This window comes from Dendrobium catenatum, unplaced genomic scaffold, assembly GCF_001605985.2.
Source record: "Dendrobium catenatum unplaced genomic scaffold, ASM160598v2 fragScaff_scaffold_266, whole genome shotgun sequence".
Classification (NCBI taxonomy): domain Eukaryota; kingdom Viridiplantae; phylum Streptophyta; class Magnoliopsida; order Asparagales; family Orchidaceae; genus Dendrobium; species Dendrobium catenatum.
The window spans coordinates 264,810-284,350 of record NW_021318728.1 but is presented as its reverse complement, the minus strand read 5'-3'; the positions used below and the strand labels follow the sequence as shown (position 1 = coordinate 284,350).

At 37.2% G+C, this 19,541-nt stretch overlaps 1 protein-coding gene across 1 annotated transcript; it reads left to right on the top strand.

Annotated features, from left to right (window-relative positions):
- Nucleotides 1-1,797: 1,797 nt before the first annotated feature.
- Nucleotides 1,798-19,064, top strand: LOC110103326 (AP-3 complex subunit mu). Its single transcript, XM_028693395.1, has 7 exons — nt 1,798-1,831; nt 1,940-2,050; nt 2,910-2,999; nt 11,908-12,155; nt 17,185-17,394; nt 17,483-17,690; nt 18,590-19,064. The coding sequence occupies exons 2-7, from the start codon at nt 2,027-2,029 to the stop codon at nt 18,833-18,835; spliced, it is 1,026 nt and encodes a 341-aa protein (XP_028549228.1). The 5' UTR covers nt 1,798-1,831; nt 1,940-2,026; the 3' UTR covers nt 18,836-19,064.
- Nucleotides 19,065-19,541: the final 477 nt, after the last annotated feature.

Here is a 19,541-nt window from a genome sequence, read left to right as displayed (position 1 = left end):
AGTCAGGAGGACCGTAGTCAGCTGACGATGGAGGTCGGAAGGACTGTAGTCGACGAGCGACGTAAGCTAGGAGGACCGTAGTCGGCGGGCGACGGAGGTCGGAAAGACTGTAGTCGGCAGGCGACATAGGTCAGGAGGACCGTAGTCGACAGGCGACAGAGGTCGGAAGGACTGTAGTCTGACGACGAAGATCAGAAGGATAGCGTCGGGTAGAAGTCCAACAATTGAAAGAAATGCATCTTTGCATAGACGTCCAGCGAAGTCCAATAACCGGTAGAAGTCCGGCGTTGGGTAGAAACTTGGCGAAGAGTGAAGGTCCGACGCCGAGTAGAAGTCCGACGTCTGTTGGTGGTAGAGGAGAGTTTCGGCTTCACTTGGGCGGAGTTTCGGCGTTAGGAGGGAACTCTGTTGTAAATTGAAAAGAATTTCAGCATCACGTGGAAGTTGGGCAGAATTTCTGCGTTCTCCCGAATATCACGCAAAATCCCGACGTGTTCGGGGGAGGCAGGACGAACTCCGACGGTGGTCGAGGAGGAGAGGATTCTCCTTTTCCCCTTTCTCCTCTTCTTCTTCTCTCTCTTCACTTGAGTCCCCTTTGTGTAGAATGAGGCCTCTATTTATAGTTTTTCTGGAGAGGCATGGCTTGTAAATATGTGTGAGATCACGGGCGAATAGGGAGTGGTTTGAATGGACGGCCGATATTGAACCCTTTGATCGTGCACCGTTCGTTGGACATTTGGAGGCCTTAATGATGCCGTAATTCAGAGATCTTGGGCTCGTTGGATTCGTCTCGTCGATCCGTTCGATTCAAGTGTAAGCTCGTCAAAATCGGAGACCGTTTGGTAACTCAAATTGTGGTTTGAACCTTCCAACAGCGCATCGGGTCCTTGATTCGGACTCATTTGGACTCGAATTGAGTTGAATTTGGTGTCGTTGGGTTCGTATTTCCGAGACGCTCAGTTTGACTGTCAGCTCGCTAAAATCGGAGTTTGGGTGCTCCCAAAATTAATTTTTGAAGTTTCCAACTAGCTTTTACCTCGAGATTTGTGCCCGATCAATATAATTTTTGGAGTACGTATCCGTTGCCCCCCTATTTTCGGACGTCGAAGCTCGAGAAGTCCGAAAATATTTGTCACAACACTTAAAAAATATTAAGACACTTAACAATTAAAAATTGCCCCAATCAAATCTCCCTCGAAGTAATGCATATCACTAATAATTTACATCTCATGCTCAACAATCTTAGCATAAGTGATACATTGGTGTTACTAATGAAGCCATTGAGAAGTATCAAGTATGCCTTCTTAAAAACAAATTGAATATTTCGTATAATCATGAGCTGGCTTCATTTCCAAATGTGGCGGAGCAGTGGTTCTTTAAAGTTAGTCTTCTCTTTTTTTTTTTTTTTTTTTTTTTTTTTTGGGACATTTAGGTCATTTAAGGCAAACTCACACACACAACGCATACACATAGACTCGAACCCTGAACCTCTTAGTTGGAAGCCAAAGCTCTCAACCAATAGGCCAAGGAGAGTTGTGTTTAGTCTTCTCTTTCTGAGATGTTTTTCATCTCTATTTTTTTTTTTGGACATTTCGTATCAACAGAACAGATACAGAAATCAGAATCAGATAATAGCGGATATCAGATATTTAATTAATAGCTAAGCTAAACTAAACAGAATCACTACGGATTCTGACCCTTATGTCTCCCTTGTGCTCACGGCACCAGAAATTCGCTGAATAATTAATAGCTAAGCTAAATGTGCTAAATGTGCTCACGGCACCAGAATAATCGGGACTACGTTATTTCCCAAGGAGGGGATTCGACCAAGGTTTTTTGATTGCTAGGGTTTTTCCATACGATTCGATGTTTTGCAGAAAAGTATTTTGCAACTCGCAAATCATTCCTTTTGTTGTCTTTTGGTGGGAAAAATTTTCAGATATTGCCGGTAATTGCGTCTCCGACGCATTATATATTCCAAATATTCCGGGAGGGGATAACTTTCTTGGCTTGCACGCAGGTGGAGATGCCTCCTCTGATGGGAATCGAGGTTTGTTGTCTTGTTGCTTGTTGTTGCATGGAATGATACCTTTTATTTGCTCAAATAATGATGTTAGGGTATAGATTTTTCGTGTATTATTTCAGTTGAAATTTGAAAGGGGAGCAGAGAAGGCAAGTTCTTAAATTTTCTCTGGCATGTATCATCATAGCCGTACAAAGCTAACTTTGAATAGTTGTGATAAGTTTGAATAAACCTCAGAATTTTATAGGTTCTATAACTTGGATTTAATGGCTTTAGCCTTAGAGATAGGATATGAAATGAGCATATATGTGTGAAAAGGTTGGAGTAGCTCCACTGGAAAATAAGATTAGAGAGAGTCACCTTAGATGGTTTGGTCACATAAAACGGTGGCCTTCTGATGACTCGGTTGGGAAAATAGAGGTATTAGATTTGACTTATGTTAAGAAATGTAGATGTAGACCTAAAATGGCTTGGTTAGAAAATATTAGAAATGATATTTCTTTATTAGATTTAAACGTGAATTTGACTTTTAACAAGATACAATGGTGAAAAAGGATTCATGTAGCCGACCCCACGAAGCGTGACAAAGGCTTGATGTTATTGTGTTGTATATCTTGGAGGATTCAATGTCATGCATTCTTGTTTTGGTGGTTTCATTTATCATGCAGCTTAAGTTAATAAATGGAACAACTTTAATTTTGAAGGCCTCAGTATCATTCATCTCCAACAACAACAACAACAACAACAACAACAACAACAACAACAACAACAACAACAACAACAACAACAACAACAACAACAACAACAACAACAACAACAACAACAACAACAACAACAAATTTGATGGTATTTATATTCTAACTCTCTGTTATTCTTGGTGGTGTAGTTTCTCTGTAGAGTGGCTGATGTTTTGACTGGCTACCTTGGAGGATTAAATGAGGACTTGATAAAAGATAATTTCATAATTGTTTATGAGGTATTTCCCCCAACTAATTTAAGATGAACTATTTCGTTTCTCCTTTTTATTATTATCTTGACTTTTAATAATAAATTAAACCATCCTATTATACAAAAATTCATTCATTCAACAGTTTTTTTGGCTTTATTATATTTTAATTTTATTTTCAAGGTGCCGTATCTACGAGTTGGCTAACACTATATAACACTGTACAGAAGATTGAACTTATGAGATATCTACAATTGTATCTCTTTCATGAAATTTGTAGTTTTTTTTTTATCGCTTGATCTCATGCTTTTCCGTATGAAGAAATGTTGATTTGATGTTATGAATGCATATTCCTTTATTACTTTCGATATAGGTTTAACTAAGATGGGTAGTGATTAAAAAAGGCTAGTAAACTTTTAGAAGAATGGATATTATCATGAACTCTATGAGAGTTAAGCAAGAAACGATTACAAGTACTTGCTTTAGAAAAAATAGAACAAACAGAAGAACCTTTTCCTGACAAGAATCACTACTGTAAGGAAATCCCTGCTCGGAATAAATTGTTTTTCAATTGCTGGTCCACCTTCCTTGTTGTAGTTTGGAAGGTATGAAGTGCAAAAAATAGCTTTTCCCTGTTCTGGATATGCGAACACTCTTCCTCTGTTTGCTGCTGGGATGATCTTCAACTACTCTGCACCTGCTCTCCGACCTCCTTCATTCAATGGGTAACCCCCATTAAGCCTTTTTAGTCATCCCTGTTAAGTATTGACAGCTCCCGAAGATTCCTGCATTGGCCGTGGACTGCAAGGAGGCTGGAAACAAACTACAAGTTGTTCGGGAAAAAATTACGATTCAGTTTTTCCTAATTCCTTGGATGCTAAAACCCAGAAGATTGTCTCCCAATGCTCAGTCTAAGCTGCTGCTTTTCTCTTGAATCTTGATATTCAGGCTTGCTAGAAATTCCAGCAATCCTGCAATTTAATTTAAAGAAAACTTGGTGGATCAATTATTCTTCGAGAAATGCTGTCAAATGAGAAGACTGCTGAGAACCTAATTTGATGTTTTTTCTTGGATCAAGGTACTATCTTGCAGCCGAAAAAATTGATTTGAAACTAATTTGGGCATGTTTCTTGATGCAAGACAAATTCCTGTAGCTCCACCACTTTGCATTGGTAGCCTGCAGCTTCAATTAGGTCAACTGATACCCTTAAATGGCTCTTTACTGCCACTGGTTTTCAGATCCTTAAATGGCTCTATACTTCTTACTTGTGCTCATATATTTATTTATTTATTTTTGTTAATTTCATTTCATGTTATGATGGGGACATCAGAGCTTGGAGGATTTATCACCGTAGAGGCCGGAGATCTACGACCTTGATTGAGTCTTTATATTTTTATTTTTCATGTGTTGTAGGAGATTTATGTGGTGTTATTTATTTTATTTCAATTTTATCCTCACTTGAGGGAGCGTTTATGTTGTTTGACCAAGGACCTTCTTGTCTTTTATCCTTTCATATTTTTTGTGCCTATATATATGACTCATTGTTCTTTTGTATGGATGATGAATATTTTGATATAAAATTCTGGTTATATACTTTTTCTTCTGTTTGTGAGTTGAGTTTGTGTGTGAAGTCTTTTGGAGAAAGGCAAAGAAATACCCAACAGTGTGCGGGCTCTTGGTTGATATCATTTTCCCTCCATAATTTTTTTTTCTTCTTCCCTAGCCGCCCAAACAACACCCCCAGCTACAACAACCTACTGCCCTCAACTAGCAACCACCTCCCTCCCTTCCTCTCTATTCGCCTCCACCTTCTCCCCAACACCGTTGACCCTTGGGCTTCCCAAATTATGCAATTAATTCACATTAATTGAGCATTTATCTCAATTAATTGTGACATTTGGAGATCCACAACCACTTTAACTTTTTCCCTTCCCAAGGAAGCCACATCAGCCCTCTCTCTTCTCAAGCAACCAACCCCACATCTTCACCTCTTAAGCTAACTTTTCCCTTTCCCAAGCCAACTACTTCCCTTCCCAAGAAAGCCACATCTGCCCTCTCTCTTCCCCAAGCAACCAGCCCCACCTCTTCACCTCCCAAGCTGACTTTTTCCTTTCCCAAGCAAACCACGTCAGCCATTTCTCTTCCCCAAGTAGCCAACCCCCACCTTTTCACTTCCCAAGTTGAATTCTCCCTTTTCAAGCCATTAAAATCAGCCAAATCATCTCTCCCCTCCTCCCCATGCTATCGGCCTAGTTCACCCTTCCAAACCCCAAAACCGAGAGCTTTCCACTTCCAAATCCTCATATAGCTGAAACTTTCTTTTCCCTCACTATTTTACCTCTCCAAGGAAACTTAGCTTCTACTAATGCAACAAGGACATTGATTCAACAAAGAGCAAGGGTTTCAAGGGCAAGCCAAGGAGGAACTAGCCGTAACTTCATCAAGGATTCTATTCTTCCCATTTATGAGCTAAGTATCAAACTCCCCCTTGTCTTCATCTAACTAAATATGGGTTTTCTCATTTCATCTATAGTAGCATCATCTCATATGTGTTGATTAATCCACCAAGTTCTACTTAAATTTGAGCAAACAGAAACTCTGGTGACTGGTCCCTTAATTAAATGTTAGACTTGTGCCAACCCATGTAAGCTAGTCTAAACTGATTCACCTTTGTTATTGTTTAGCCTTTGCTTATTAGTTTCTTTTACTATCACATGATCTAATAGCTCAAATTTTCTTATTGTTCATAATGTTTTATGAAGTTTATGTTGCTGTCTTTGATATTCTCTTAGCTTAAATCTCTATTTGCATGACTTATTCTGCTTAGTCCTGCATCATGTTATTTATTAACTCTCAATTTGCTTTTGGAGCATCTACAATTTTGTTAGTATATACATTATAAAAGTTCAAGCCAAAATCAGGCGAGGGATAACAATCTTGCTTCAAAATTGAAAGGAGTTATGGCTACTAGAAATCAACAACCAATTTTGGAAGAATGTGAAGGGAAAACATCAATCAAGAAGGAAAATATATAGTTGTTGGCAATCAAGAATTAATTCTTGAATCTGCATTGGACGTGGACATCAAACCTGCACTAAATTTGGCCCTTGATTTTTGAAATTCCAATTGTTGTCCATACGTGGATCAACCACAGCTCGCCGTCCAGTGCAGCTAGGAAGACCAACCACAAGTTCCTAAATTCCTTGTTACTTGACTTCCATAAAATGGACAACAATGTGTTTCCTATTTCTCTTTTATTTTTTATTTAGTCGCCTTTCCTTGTGTTCTTGTATTCTTAATATAAACTGCACTTGATACTTTTCATTTGAATAAGAAAATAGAGTCTCTTACTTAATTACTTTTTTTTTATATTTTTTAATATGATATTAGCCCCATTATTTTGGCTTTTCTATTCCTCTTGATTCTTATTTACTCTCCTAGTGCATCCTTCATGGAATGGCTTTCAATAGGAACTTTTCCAACGTCATCTCCAACCTTGAATCCTATGTTGCACGGATACTCCTATTTACGAGGCGTGCTGTATCGGACACGTGTCGGATACGGATACTAATCTGAATTACAAAGAAAAATCAGTGAAGCTGAGCATACAAACCTTCGGCTTCTCTCAAGGAAAACTCCAACTTATATGGAAGGAGACAACATGATGTGGGATGTTGATGGAGATGGATTTGAATCTCTTGAGGATATGAGAATATTAGAAATTGCTAATCTTTCACTTGATGAGCCTGAATTAGAAGCTATGATATTTATTGAAGATGATATAGAAACTCAAAGACAAACCACTGAAGAAGCTAATCCTATCATTCCTTCTATTGAATAGTTGAAATTTCATGTGCTGTACAATTTATCTTCTTGTTTTTGTTGATGTACTAGACATTTAAATGTTTAATGCTTACTTTTATTTCAATTTTTTTGTCATTTCAAATATTATACTTTGATTACTTTCTTAATTTTTATATATTATTTATATATTATAATGTCGTATCCGCGCCGTATCCGTATCCTGTATTTTTAAGAATTGGCGTGTCCCGTATCCGTATCGGTGCAACATAGCTTGAATCTATTACTCATGGTAACCTCGGTAGTATCAAAGCTTATCAAATCCTCTGGTTATTAGGCACAAGTTGAATGAGCAAAAATACCTCATATGGACCCAGTCATTTATGATTGTTCATTAGTGGTGAAGAGAAAGATGATTACTTCACTAGTTCTACCATTCTTCCTCAAAAAGAAGACCCAATTTTTAAAATATGGAGATACACAAAAAACATTATTGTAATGTATTAGTTTATTTAACACAATTAAAAATAAAATTGGTGAAAATGTCATGTTTTATTAGACTGCTAAAATTTTTTGAGATGCCACAAAATAATTATTCTCTGTTGGTGGAATTCGTCATCCTCAACAAACGGGAATATTTTGTAATCGAGTACTACATAGAAAATAATATATTATCTCGAAAGATAAAAAATATTATTTCACTATGGACTTAATAACAAAATTTACATTTTTTTTTATTTTATCAAAGATTTTCCTCTACTTAATGTATTGAATCGAGCTGAGTTTATTTTATTTTGAGGTATAGGTTCCCCGATCCCTATAAGGGAAAGCTCTTATGGTTAGTTATATCATAAACATTTGTCACTTAAGAACACTTTTAATTAAAAAATAATTTATATTATTTCATCAAAATATTGACCAACAATTTTTATAATTTACTTTTAAGAAATTCTTGTCAAAGATTTGATCTTCAAGAATTCCAAGGGAGATCAGTTCAACTTGAAATTAATTTTGAAATAGAAGACAAAGGAGGAAGAGGTAGGAGTACGAGATTCTGATAAACTTAGAGGTATTCAAACTATTATATATTGGACTTTACATTTAAAAATTAGATTTAGGTTTAAGTGATCAACTTGGTTTAAAAAATTGGGGTTTATATTCCAACATCATGGGTTGGAAGAAATGCCTAGGAAGATGATGCTTATGATGTAACTAAAATGAACATCATACTCGAACTCTAGATCTAAGGTGAGAACTACTGGTAGATAGTAATTTCAACCCATATCTAGCTAAATGCAAGGGATTTACAAACTTAAAACTCCACTAGGTGTTAAGCTAGCCTGATTATGGATTTACAATCTTACTTGGAAAGGACTGTCAGCTAATTCACCCAAGCGCTTTTAAAATTATAAAGCATGGTCTTAATACATATCTAAGATAGGTAAAATTGTTTTTAATTATGAAGATAATGCTTATAATTTGGTCATTTAAGCCAAGATGCCTAATCATATGAGCATGCAAATGCGTCGACTTACCGTGCATTTTTTTATCTAGTTTTTATGTGTGGGCTTTTACATGTGACTTACTAGGCTATGTATGATCATATGAGTATGCAAATGCTGAAAATCAATGTTGTCCTCTGATTGATTTTTTTTATTACTTAAGTGTGCATTAGAAATGCATATTTATTTCTAGATTTCTTTACTTGTTTTGCTTGAGTGGCCTGAACATGTGCCATATTATGTGCATGTATAAAATCAACCATAATAAAGTAAAGTATATAGGCCAAATTATCGTAATGAAATGACAAATGAGTTGTTTGTCTTATGCACCCCTATTACAATTTACAGGTTCGGCTTGTGGGTCTTCAAACTATGGCTTTTGATGCATTCAGGGCATCTTTTGGTTCATCACTAATATAGTTGTATTATATGGCTACCTGTGCAGGTACCTGTTTGCAAGTGTCTTGCAAGTTATGTTCAGGTAGAGCGGAAGGAGGACTCACTTCTCTCTCTCGGAATAGTTCATTTGAGGGACTCGCTCAGAAGCTGGAAGGAGCCTAACACTAGAGCACGACGAACTAGTGCCGGCCCATTGGACGAGAGCAACCTCAAAATTCTCTCTTAGTCAAACAAATCTTTATCCATCTAAGTCAGAATTAAGTCTTCCATGTGAGATATATCAAACAACCAACAACACTAATCGCCTCTTTAACGATCTCTCTCACGTCAAGTCGAAGACTACATCCAGACGCCACTCATCCTTCCTCATGCAGCAAGCGACCCTAGATCATTACCTGACCATACTCGGCTCGCCCTTCTCAATTGTCATTCTATTCGGCACCAACAGGTGACTTACAATAAAAGATTGATAGAATAGTTCCCATATCCAAGACATAATTTCTACATCCTTCTAAACCATATAAAAGGGGGAGGAGGGATGAAGAAAGAAAAGGATTTTCCTCCTACACATTCAAAAGAACAAAGAACAATAGGGAGAAGAATGAGAGAGATTGTTGTCCATTTTTTCAAGTTCGATGTAAAAAAAAAATCAAGGGAGATCACACCTGAAAATGCATGATTGGATCCCCAAAATATTGTATCATTTTTCCTTTTCCGCTCAAGCTCCATAGTGTAGAGCTCTCACTTTGATTACTTTTGTATATCTTACTTAGATAATAAAGATTTTGTCTAAATTCATATCTATCTCGGGCTCACCTTCCTTCTTCTCCTCTCATACTCAAACCTCATTACATTCTCCCCAAAGGCCCTTAGTTCACACGTAGCACGAAGTATGGCCCGATATCATCCACCAAACAAAACAGGATTCAACATACCTAGCACTGAAAGTGCCAAGCCTAGCTTATACTCTATTGTCATGCCTTTTTGGGGGTGGGGGGAGGGGTTATGCAACACATGCAAGCAAACAGTATTAGATAATTATGATTGAATTATTACCCCCTATTGATAGGGGACATGACCACCTTTATAAAATAGCATATATATTTACACACACACTCTCATTCAACCATATGCAAAAAAAAAATCCTGATCTTGTGATGCCTAGGATTTGTGCATTTAATTGTATGCTGGCTTGTGTGGTATGTCACACTATGAATGAGTATTTTGTTTCAGTTGTGAAATAGAAAGAAATTTAGTTTTTAATTCAAAAATGGTTTCACTTTAAGTTATTTGTGACTTAAACATTTTATTTGACTTTTATGATTTCATATTTAGAGTGTTGTAAAAAACTCAGTGCAACCAATGCTTGTTTTGATGCAAACATGTTACTTATCGTGTCCTAAGATCCAATGAAGTTGATATTCCACCTTTGAGGGGTGGAATGACACATTCATTGCATCAAGAAGAATCTAGGTGATTTTTATGCATTTTTTAAAAGTTCTTTTAGTGTTTGGATAATAGATAAATGTTTACTTAATAGGGTAAAAGGTAAACTTGCCTAAAAGTTGTCAATGGCGCAAAATAGCGCGCGCCATGGCGCACGGCGCACCTACGGCGCCATGTTCATGGCGAGGCGCATGTGTTTAAAATAAGGCGCGCTATTTGCGCCATATGTGAGCTATGGCGCATTGCGCACGACGCAAAATAGCACGTCAAATTATTTTTAAATTTCAGTATACTTATGAATATTTTTTTATATTTAAAAATATATCTATATTTTAAGATAAACGACTATGCTCGGTATCGCTAGGTACATGGCTACATGCTCGGTACCGCTAAGTAAATGCTCAGTACCGCTATATATATGCTGGATACCGCTCGGTACCGCTATGTACTTGCTCGGTACCACTAGGTACATGCACGGTACCACTAGGTACACGCTCGGTACCGCTAAGTACATGCTCGATACTGCTCGGTACCGCTATGTAAATGCTCGGTACCGCGCGGTATACGCTCGGTACCGCTAGGTACACGCTCGGTACCGCTAGGTACATGCTCGATACCGCTCGGTACCGCTATGTAAATGCTCGGTACCACTTTCGGTACCGCTCGGTACAACTAGGTACACACCCAGTACCGCTCGGTATCTTTCCATACTAACGAACTTCAAAATTACCCTTACAAATAAATTTTGTTCCGGGGGCGCTGCCCCCGGAAACCCTCGCAAGGGCGCTGCCCCTTGACCCCACGACCTGACCGGGCAGGTCGAACCCCGCCAGGGGGCAGCGCCCCCTTAGACCCCGGCAGCCCGCATATTATGTTGATGAAGATAATGAAGCTTTTTTAACATTTGCTGATGATGATGACTCCCAAGAAGAGTAGATTAAATTTTTATTTGATCTTTAAAAAAAAAAGTTTGTAATATTTGAATTATGAGATATTTTGATGTTACTTAGTCAAACTTATATATGTTATGGTTGCCTTTCATTTTTAATAATATTTCATATTCATGCTTATTATTTTATAATTTTTATATAGTTTGCGCCATGTTCAAAATGGCACGCGCCGCGCCGTGCGCTATGCGCCATGGGTATAAAGCTATGTAAATGAATTTCAATACCAAATGCAAGGTTGATGCAATCGTTGAAAGGTATAAAGCTAGACTAGTTGTGAAGGGTTTTACTCAAATATATGAAATTGATTATCAAGAAGCATTTGCACAAATTGCTATGATTTATTTACTGTAGGTTATATTCTTTCTTTTGCCACCAACTGAGATTGGACCCTTCATCAACTAGATGTCAAAAATGACTTTCTAAATTAGAATCTTGAAGATGAAGTCTATATGATTATGCCACCTGATTTTGAGACCACTGAATAAAAATGAAGTCTGCAAACTCGAGAAATTTTTATATTATTTAAAGCTATCACCAAGAAGTTAGTTTGATATATTCACTGCTAGTATTAAATGGTATGAGTACTCTCAGAGGCACAGCCTGACAACACCTTCACAGACTCTTGAAAAAAACTATAGAATTTAAACCATTTGTAACCTCAACCATTGGTTCTATAAGTTTTTTGCTGTATGCTTTGTTGAACATGAAAAATATATACTACTTTGTTAATTGAGTAAAAAGGTTTAAATACTGAGAAATTTAATGTCCTGTTTTTTAGAATTTCGTCTTCATGATTCAGAGCCATCTGAACATTCAAATATGTATTTCCGAACTTTCAGCTTTTGGATGAAATGATGGACAATGGTTTTCCTCTCACAACAGTACCAAACATATTGAGGGAGATGATAGCCCCACCAAATATTGTTAGCAAAGTTTTAAGTGTTGTGACTGGTAAGAGTTCCAATGTAAGCAACATACTTCCAGATGCAACAGCCTCACCTGTTCCATGGCGAAAGTCTGACCTAAAGAGTTCAAGCAATGAAGTTTATGTTGATCTCATTGAGGAATTGGATGCAATTCTGAGCAGGTGATGGTAAAAAAAATCGCTCTGCATATATAGGATGATTCATAGATTATTTGGTTTTGTGCATTCTAATATTTTTCATGTGTTGGTAACTGAGCTGGTGATCAGAGTGTTCTAGTATTTTGTCATATTTCCCTTTTCTGATTTGGCAATTTCATCCATAATACTAGTATGTTTGCCATTCACAATTTCTGGATGCTAGATATATTTCCTCAGCATCTTCAAATTGCTGGGACAAGTCTAGTGATGTTGATATTCATTGGTATAAATATTATGTTATTTATTTATTTTAATCTCATATTACTAGACATTGATTCCTAATTCAGTGGTCTCAATTTAATCTCATATTACTAGACATTTAATTTTCGGGAATTTGGGGGAGGAGGTGTTCACGTGCCCCACTCCCATCCCGATTCCCGAAATTAGAGCAATTGACTAGGTCTGCCACCAATTATATAAAAGCCATAATTTCTATTTTCTCTGAATTGTTCGCAGTTTGCTTGCTCCACTCAATCGTGCTCTGACTTCTTTTGTGAGGGAAGACTCGTCTGCAGTTCGCCTACTTTGTTCGACCGCGTGCGTGGGGCAGGGGCATGGGGGCACGTGCCCTCATGGATTCCCAAAAATTATTGCAACTGGCTTGGTCTCCTGCCATTTTGATCTCCCGCAAATTATATAGAAGGCCTAATTTCTATTTTCTTTGACTCGTTCACGATTCGCTTGTTCCGCTTGATCGTGCTCCAACTTCTTATGTGAGGGAAGACTCATTCGTAGTTCTCCTGCTCCACTCGACCGCGCGCATGGGACAGGGGCCTCCTCTGATTCCCGAAATTAGAGCAGTTGGCTTGGTATCCCACCAATTATATAGAAGTCCTAATTTCTATTTTCTCCGACTCGTTTGTGTTTTTCCCGCTCTGTTTGATCGTGCTCTGACTTCTGTGAGGAACATTAATTCGTCTGCTCTGCTCAACCGATCCGGCACTACAACTTCTTGATGTGATGCATGAGTTGAGTTACACTAGATTAAAGAAAAGAAAATTAATTAAAGCTCAACCATTCATAATATCATGCTTCAATTCCAAATTGGATATAAGAATTCGTAGATATCTACTTTGTTTAGGCAAAAGAATTACAATAAAAAGGTAACCGGGCGATTTAAGCCAATGCAAAGGAAAACAGTAAAGTTAAAAACTAGCACATGGAATCCAACAATTAATAGTGAGCTGTTCACCTTGAGGCATCTTCTCTCGTTCCTACGAAACTAGGTTGAGTGGCGGAAGATCGTCCAAACTAGTATTGAGGTCTCCACGAGGATGGAGGAACCAAGTAATGTCGTTGTTGGAAAGGAGCGCGGAGGTGGAGGTGGCACGTGACGACGCCCTTTTATGATCCACGTGTAGACGGAGAAGTGGTCGTCAATGGAATCCACAAGTGTTGGAAGTATCCGATCCAAATATTCTTCGACGGTGTCGTCGAAGTCAAAGCCAACGTCGAAGAAGGGAGATCTGAGGATGTTGACTCTTCCTTGATTCTCGTACTCAAACCCGAAATTCCACTCGGGTTCCTCCATGCATCATTGAGGGGAGAATGGGTGGTCGCCACCAAGAATTCTCCAAAAGGGGAGAGGGGAGGCCGGCGGGATGTTGAGGGAGGAGGCCGGCGGTAGGTTTAGGAGTAAAAGGGGATTAAGTGTTAGAAAACTGAAATTGATTTCAGTTTAGGGAATTTGGGAGGGAAAATTTGAGATTTAATTTTGAAATCCCCAAATTAAGGAGGGGATTAAAACTTTCCCAATGGGGAGGCTCATAGGAGCCGGCGGCTTGATTAGAGGGGGAGGGTTTGAATTTAAAACTGAAATAATTTCAGTTTTAAGTAAAACCGGAGGGAATTATTTTGAAATTAGGAGTTGAATTTCAAAATAGGATTAGGGATTAATTGTGCAATTAAGAGGGGGCCCAATAAAGGGGGCCGGCGGCATCAATGAGGGGAGAGGAGGATTAGGGATGAGGTGGAGGATTCCAAATTAGGAGGATGACTAGGAAATTATTATTTCATGAATCTAATTTCATGGATGTGAAATTGATTTCAAAAATTAAAACTTTCCTAAAATGGATTGTCCAAATTTGGAAATAATTTGAAATTTGAAAATCAAATTTCAACGAGAATGCGTTGGAAATATGTGGTGGTGGAAGGGTGGTGGAGGGGAAGCCGGCGGCAAGGTGGCCGGCCGGTGGGGGGCTTTGGGATGGCCGACTGGTGTGTGGAGCTCAAGGGGGACAGCTAGGGTGGAGAGGGGAAAGGGGTCGGCTGCTTCCAATATGTTGGGGTGGGCGATGGCGAGAGATGATGATGGAAAGATCCTTGGTTGCACAAACTAGGAGAACTTACAAAGAGATCTCATGTGAAGAACTCACCAAGAGATATTCTTGAACTCACAAAGAGAACAAACCAAAGAAAATTTTCTATTAATCAATCAATAATCCTCATACAATAAACAAGAGCCATTTAAATAGGCTCCACATTACACAAATACAAAAAAAGTCTAAAATGCTCTCCGGGCTACAAAAGCAAACTAATACCCTCAAGGGTAAAATGGGAATACAGAAAAATAAATGTGCATAATACATAAAATGCTAGTGTAAATAAAATCAATAGTGGAGGCTCTCCATCATGGCCATCGACCTCCGATGTCGTCTCTGATAGACGCGCCGAAATCTCTTGTCGATGACCTCATCACTTCTTCTATGAGGAAGACTGGTTTTGCACACTCTACCTTGCTTCCCCAACCAGTATCATACGGGGGTGAACTCCTTTAGTTTGCATGCATATCTTTTTCCCTTTCATTTTTATTTTCTTTTTCTTTCATTTACTTGTATGTCATTCATTCATATATCTACTTTTGATTCACATATCTATATCAATACATGTATAAAGGCTTTATATCCTTGATATTTTCCTTATATGCATTTTTTTATATACAATTTCTTTTACATATATGATACTTGTATATACATTTCTTATTTCATAAGTAGTAATTATAAAAACAATTCATGATTCTTAAATGTTTATGTAACATTCTTCTTCTTAAATTTTATAGAAAAAAATACAATAAATAAAATTATGAAAATATCCACTTTATTTCTTCTTCCAATATTTGTGCAGTTTTGAAAGCCGTTTACTGTTCACAAGAATAGAACAATTTAATTAATATGAAATATCAATTAAATGAATCAATAGGCATTTGTTTTCTTATACAAACCTTACTCCACAAGATTTCCTTTCTTTCTGACAAATCTTCCTTCCTCCAGCGCCAACCAAGGTCTATATCACTTGCATTCTTCCAATCTAATTTAAAATATATTTCTCATTATTTATCAATAAAAGAACAAGAATTGAAACATACTCTTAAACTGATCACTTACCTTTCCTTAAGAAGGAATTTCCAAAGTCTAATTCCTTCTTCTTTCCCAAATTCCTTCCCCTTGCCTTCAATTCCTTTCTTCTCCTCTATGAAAAGTATCTCTAGTTTTAGATGAAATAAAACAAGATAATTTATACGAAAAGGAAAGAAAAATTTAGCAAACCTCTTTCTTTCTTCCTCTCAGTCATTCTTCTAGTTTATCGTCGTTTCCTCCCAAATCTCCGCTTCTTTAGCAATAAGGAGTTGAAGATTCTTATCCTCCAACACGATTGATTGCTAAAAGTGGCAAAACAGATCTCCAAATTCCTCCTCGCAGGAGTTTTGTTCTGCCTGCACTGTTCCGCCCTTCCATTCTGTTCGCAAAACCGCCCCTTCTGTTTCACGAAATTAAAAGGGTTGGCCGGCCGGTTCAATTGAACCGTCCAGTTAAACCGGTTATTACAAGTTGCATTGCGCATGAGAAACTGCTGTAGAATGTTCTAGGTTTTAGGATACCTAATGTAGATCTATCATGAAATGCAGAGTTGATGCAATCAATTTATGAAAGGAATGTGCAAATTTAATGAGAAAGGAAGCTGTTAATTCCGAACACTATGAAAATAGAAAATAGATACTTAGATAGTCTATTTCCAATGGTATGATCTGAGCCTTTTGATATAAACTAATCGGTGGGAAGTTAAAGATCATGAAAGTCATACTTGAGTTTGAGATTTTGTGCATAAAAAAGAGGCCAGACTATAACGTACTAAGAAAAATCTAGAAGAAATCAATGGCGCTCTCAACGAATATTAAAAAGGGAGAAAAGGGGGAAATTAGAGATGAGGGAAAGAATTAAATGATAGACAAGCTTCACGCTTGAACTTGGAGATAACTTTTCTCAAAATGGTTCAAATATAACGTTTAAGAATTAGATTCCTGAAAGAAAATACAATAAAGCAGTAAACCGTACGTTGTTTGAGACCATTTTTTATATCCTCTGATAAAATTAGCTTTTGCTCAAGAAGAGTCCAGAACGGATACATTTTGGGAGTCCAGAACGTACGTACGTGCTGTATGCTTTGTTAAGCATCCATGATGCATAATTCACTAAGGTTTGTGAATTTTTTCTGGGTAGTGTTTGGAATGAAGAGTAAGTTAATTGCTTCCCTACCAAATGGTCAAGTACCGATTCTTCTTTAAATACTAAATTTGCTTCGGAATAAACTGAGACAGAGCCTTTCATCCTTTGATATATGTGTTATGGCTCAAAATCATACCTATTACAGTTTCTTTTTTATGTTGGAGGCTTTTGAGAGGTAATGAGCCGTTAGAAAAGTAGATAAAATATTTTATTGCTTTGCTGTTTGATTTGCTGTTCCACATGAGCATGTAATATCTAAAATTTTATATTGCTTTCAAAGTTCAAGCCAAGTTCTTACTGCTTTGTTGCTGGATCCTTTTTCTAAGCAAGTCTGTTGTTAGTTTTTTACTACAACTTCCGAAATTATGGTTATGGTCATTCCTGGAGTAATTTTTTTGATGAAGTGCCATTATTTTTCCTTTCCTTGCTTTATGGTTTTCCTGATAATCACTAGGTCATGAGGAGTTAAGTGCTTGATTTATCTTCTTCAGAGAAGGGGTTCTGGTGAAATGCGAAGTATATGGCGAAGTTCACGTTAATTCACACCTACCTGGTCTTCCTGACCTGACACTATCATTTGCAAATCCTAGCATATTAAATGATGTGAGGTTTCATCCATGCGTTCGGTTTCGACCATGGGAAGGTGAACAGATTCTCTCGTTTGTGCCTCCTGATGGAGAATTCAAACTTGCAAGCTACAGGTTGGTAAAACATTCTCCATGTAAGCTTGTTTTTCCCTCTTTCTTGTTCTTTCTCCATCATACAAAATGAATTGATGCTAGTGCTCAGGGTCAAGAAGCTGAAAAACATACCAATCTACGTGAAACCTCAGCTTTCTTCAAGTTCTGGCCATTGTCGAGTTAGTGTGTTAGTGGGAATACGCAATGATCCTGGTAAAGTTATCGAGAACATAACAGTACAGTTTCAGCTCCCTTCCTGTGTGGAATCTGTGGATGTTTCCTCAAACCATGGAACAGTAAATGTCCTTGCTGATAAGGTTTGCAAATGATCTCACCATTATCATATCAATTTCTTAAATTTCTTTTCTATCCATTGTCAGTAGAGGTGTAATTGAGTTAAGCCGACTTGTTACTTTGCTCAAGCTCAACTTGATAATCGACTCATAAGCCAAGCTCAATGAGTTAACCGGTCAATATTGAGCCATGTTTGACTCAACTCGCCCATCGTTTAAAAATAACAAATTTGTTTAATTATGAAATTATTAAAATTATATTTATATATATTACTTATCACATATGATTTCTTATTATTTTTTTTCTATAATTTCTTATATTTTAATCATTGTATTACAACTATTTAAATGGAATCACCTTCTCTCTCTTTTTTTTTCTCTCATAATAAATGAGTTATCTTAGATAAGATTAGCTCCAGTGGTAGATAAGATTAGAGAGAGTTGCCTAGATGGTTTGGTCAAATAAAATGACAGCCTTCCGATGACCCGATTAGAAAAATAGAGGTATTAAATTTTGCTTATGTTAAGAAAGGTAGAGGTAGACCTAAAAAGACTTGGTTAAAAAATATTAGAACTGATCTTTCTTTATTAGATTGAAACGAGAAATTGACTTTTAACAGGACACAATGGAGAAAAAGAATCATGTAGCCGACTCCACGCAGTGGGACAAAGGCTTGATGTTGTTGTTGTTGTTGTTGTTGTATAGTAAACGAGTTATCTCATAAGCCACTTGAACTCATAGAATTGAGCTCAAGCTCAAATTTGAACTTGATTAATCAGTCAGGCACAATGCCAAGCTCAAGCTCGAGTTAGGGGGCAGAGGCTTCTGCCCCGCTCCACTCATTTACACTCTTAACTGCAACTATAAATGAGTTTTTGCTATTCTTATTTATATTCTCTCTAATATGATTTGCAACATGCAGACCTGCTTTTGGTCCATTGGGAGAATTCCAAAGGATAAATCACCAAATCTTTCAGGCAATCTTATTCTTGAGCCAGGCTTGGATCGATTGCATGTGTTCCCTGTTTTTCGTGTGGGATTCAAAATTGTTGGTGTGGCTCTCTCTGGCTTGCAGATAAATAAGCTGGAGATTAAGAACTTGCCAGCTCGTCTCTACAAGGGTTTCAGAGCTACTACTAAAGCAGGAGAATATGAGGTGAGATCCTGATCTATGTAGCAAGCTTTGATCTGTTAATTTGACTAAGGAATTATTTGACTGGGCTTCTATTTTGTATGAAGTAGGGCTGTGAATCTGTTCTTCATGATTCATTGATATTCATCATCTTTATCTTCTTATTGTAATTAGTGTAGTACAGCTGCATTTGCTGCAAGGTCTTTAGGTCAAATATTATGCAAACGATAATCTGTATGATAACATCGGGCCGGTTTTGAATTTTTTTTTAGGGCCGGTTTTGATTTTTTTTTTTTTAGGGTTTACTGTTTAGGGTGTTTTTTTTTTTTTAAATAAACTTGAATCAATTTCAATTCTGACCTAAAAAATTCGGGTTTGGATTGACTTATTTAATAAATGGGTTGGTTAAAGTTTTTTATCTGTTTATTAAACGGGTTGGGCTCAATTTATTTTTTATTTGAAAATGATTAGTTTAATATTGGTTTTTTTTTACTTGGGGGTGTAATTTTTTTTTAATAAAATATCCTAAAGTTATAAAAAAAATCTAAGTTATAAACCTAAACAGGTTAATGAGTTCAGTCTAGGTCATTCGAGTCGGAGTTTTTTAAGTGTTTATTAAACATGTTTGATTAGAGTTGGGTCAATTTTGAGGCTCAAATCCTCTACCCTGCCTCAAATTATTACATGCGGAGATCAGACAAGGAAAATCGTTCCGATTTGATGAGTATTTACTGAGTATTTG

Excerpts from the sequence above, each read along its gene's own strand:
- LOC110103326 (XM_028693395.1), top strand. The coding sequence starts at position 2,027 with ATGCCTCCTCTGATGGGAATCGAG. Across the intron at positions 3,000-11,907 it reads ATTTCATAATTGTTTATGAG|CTTTTGGATGAAATGATGGA; the intron begins GTATTTCCCCCA and ends CCGAACTTTCAG. Across the intron at positions 17,395-17,482 it reads TTCAAACTTGCAAGCTACAG|GGTCAAGAAGCTGAAAAACA; the intron begins GTTGGTAAAACA and ends GCTAGTGCTCAG.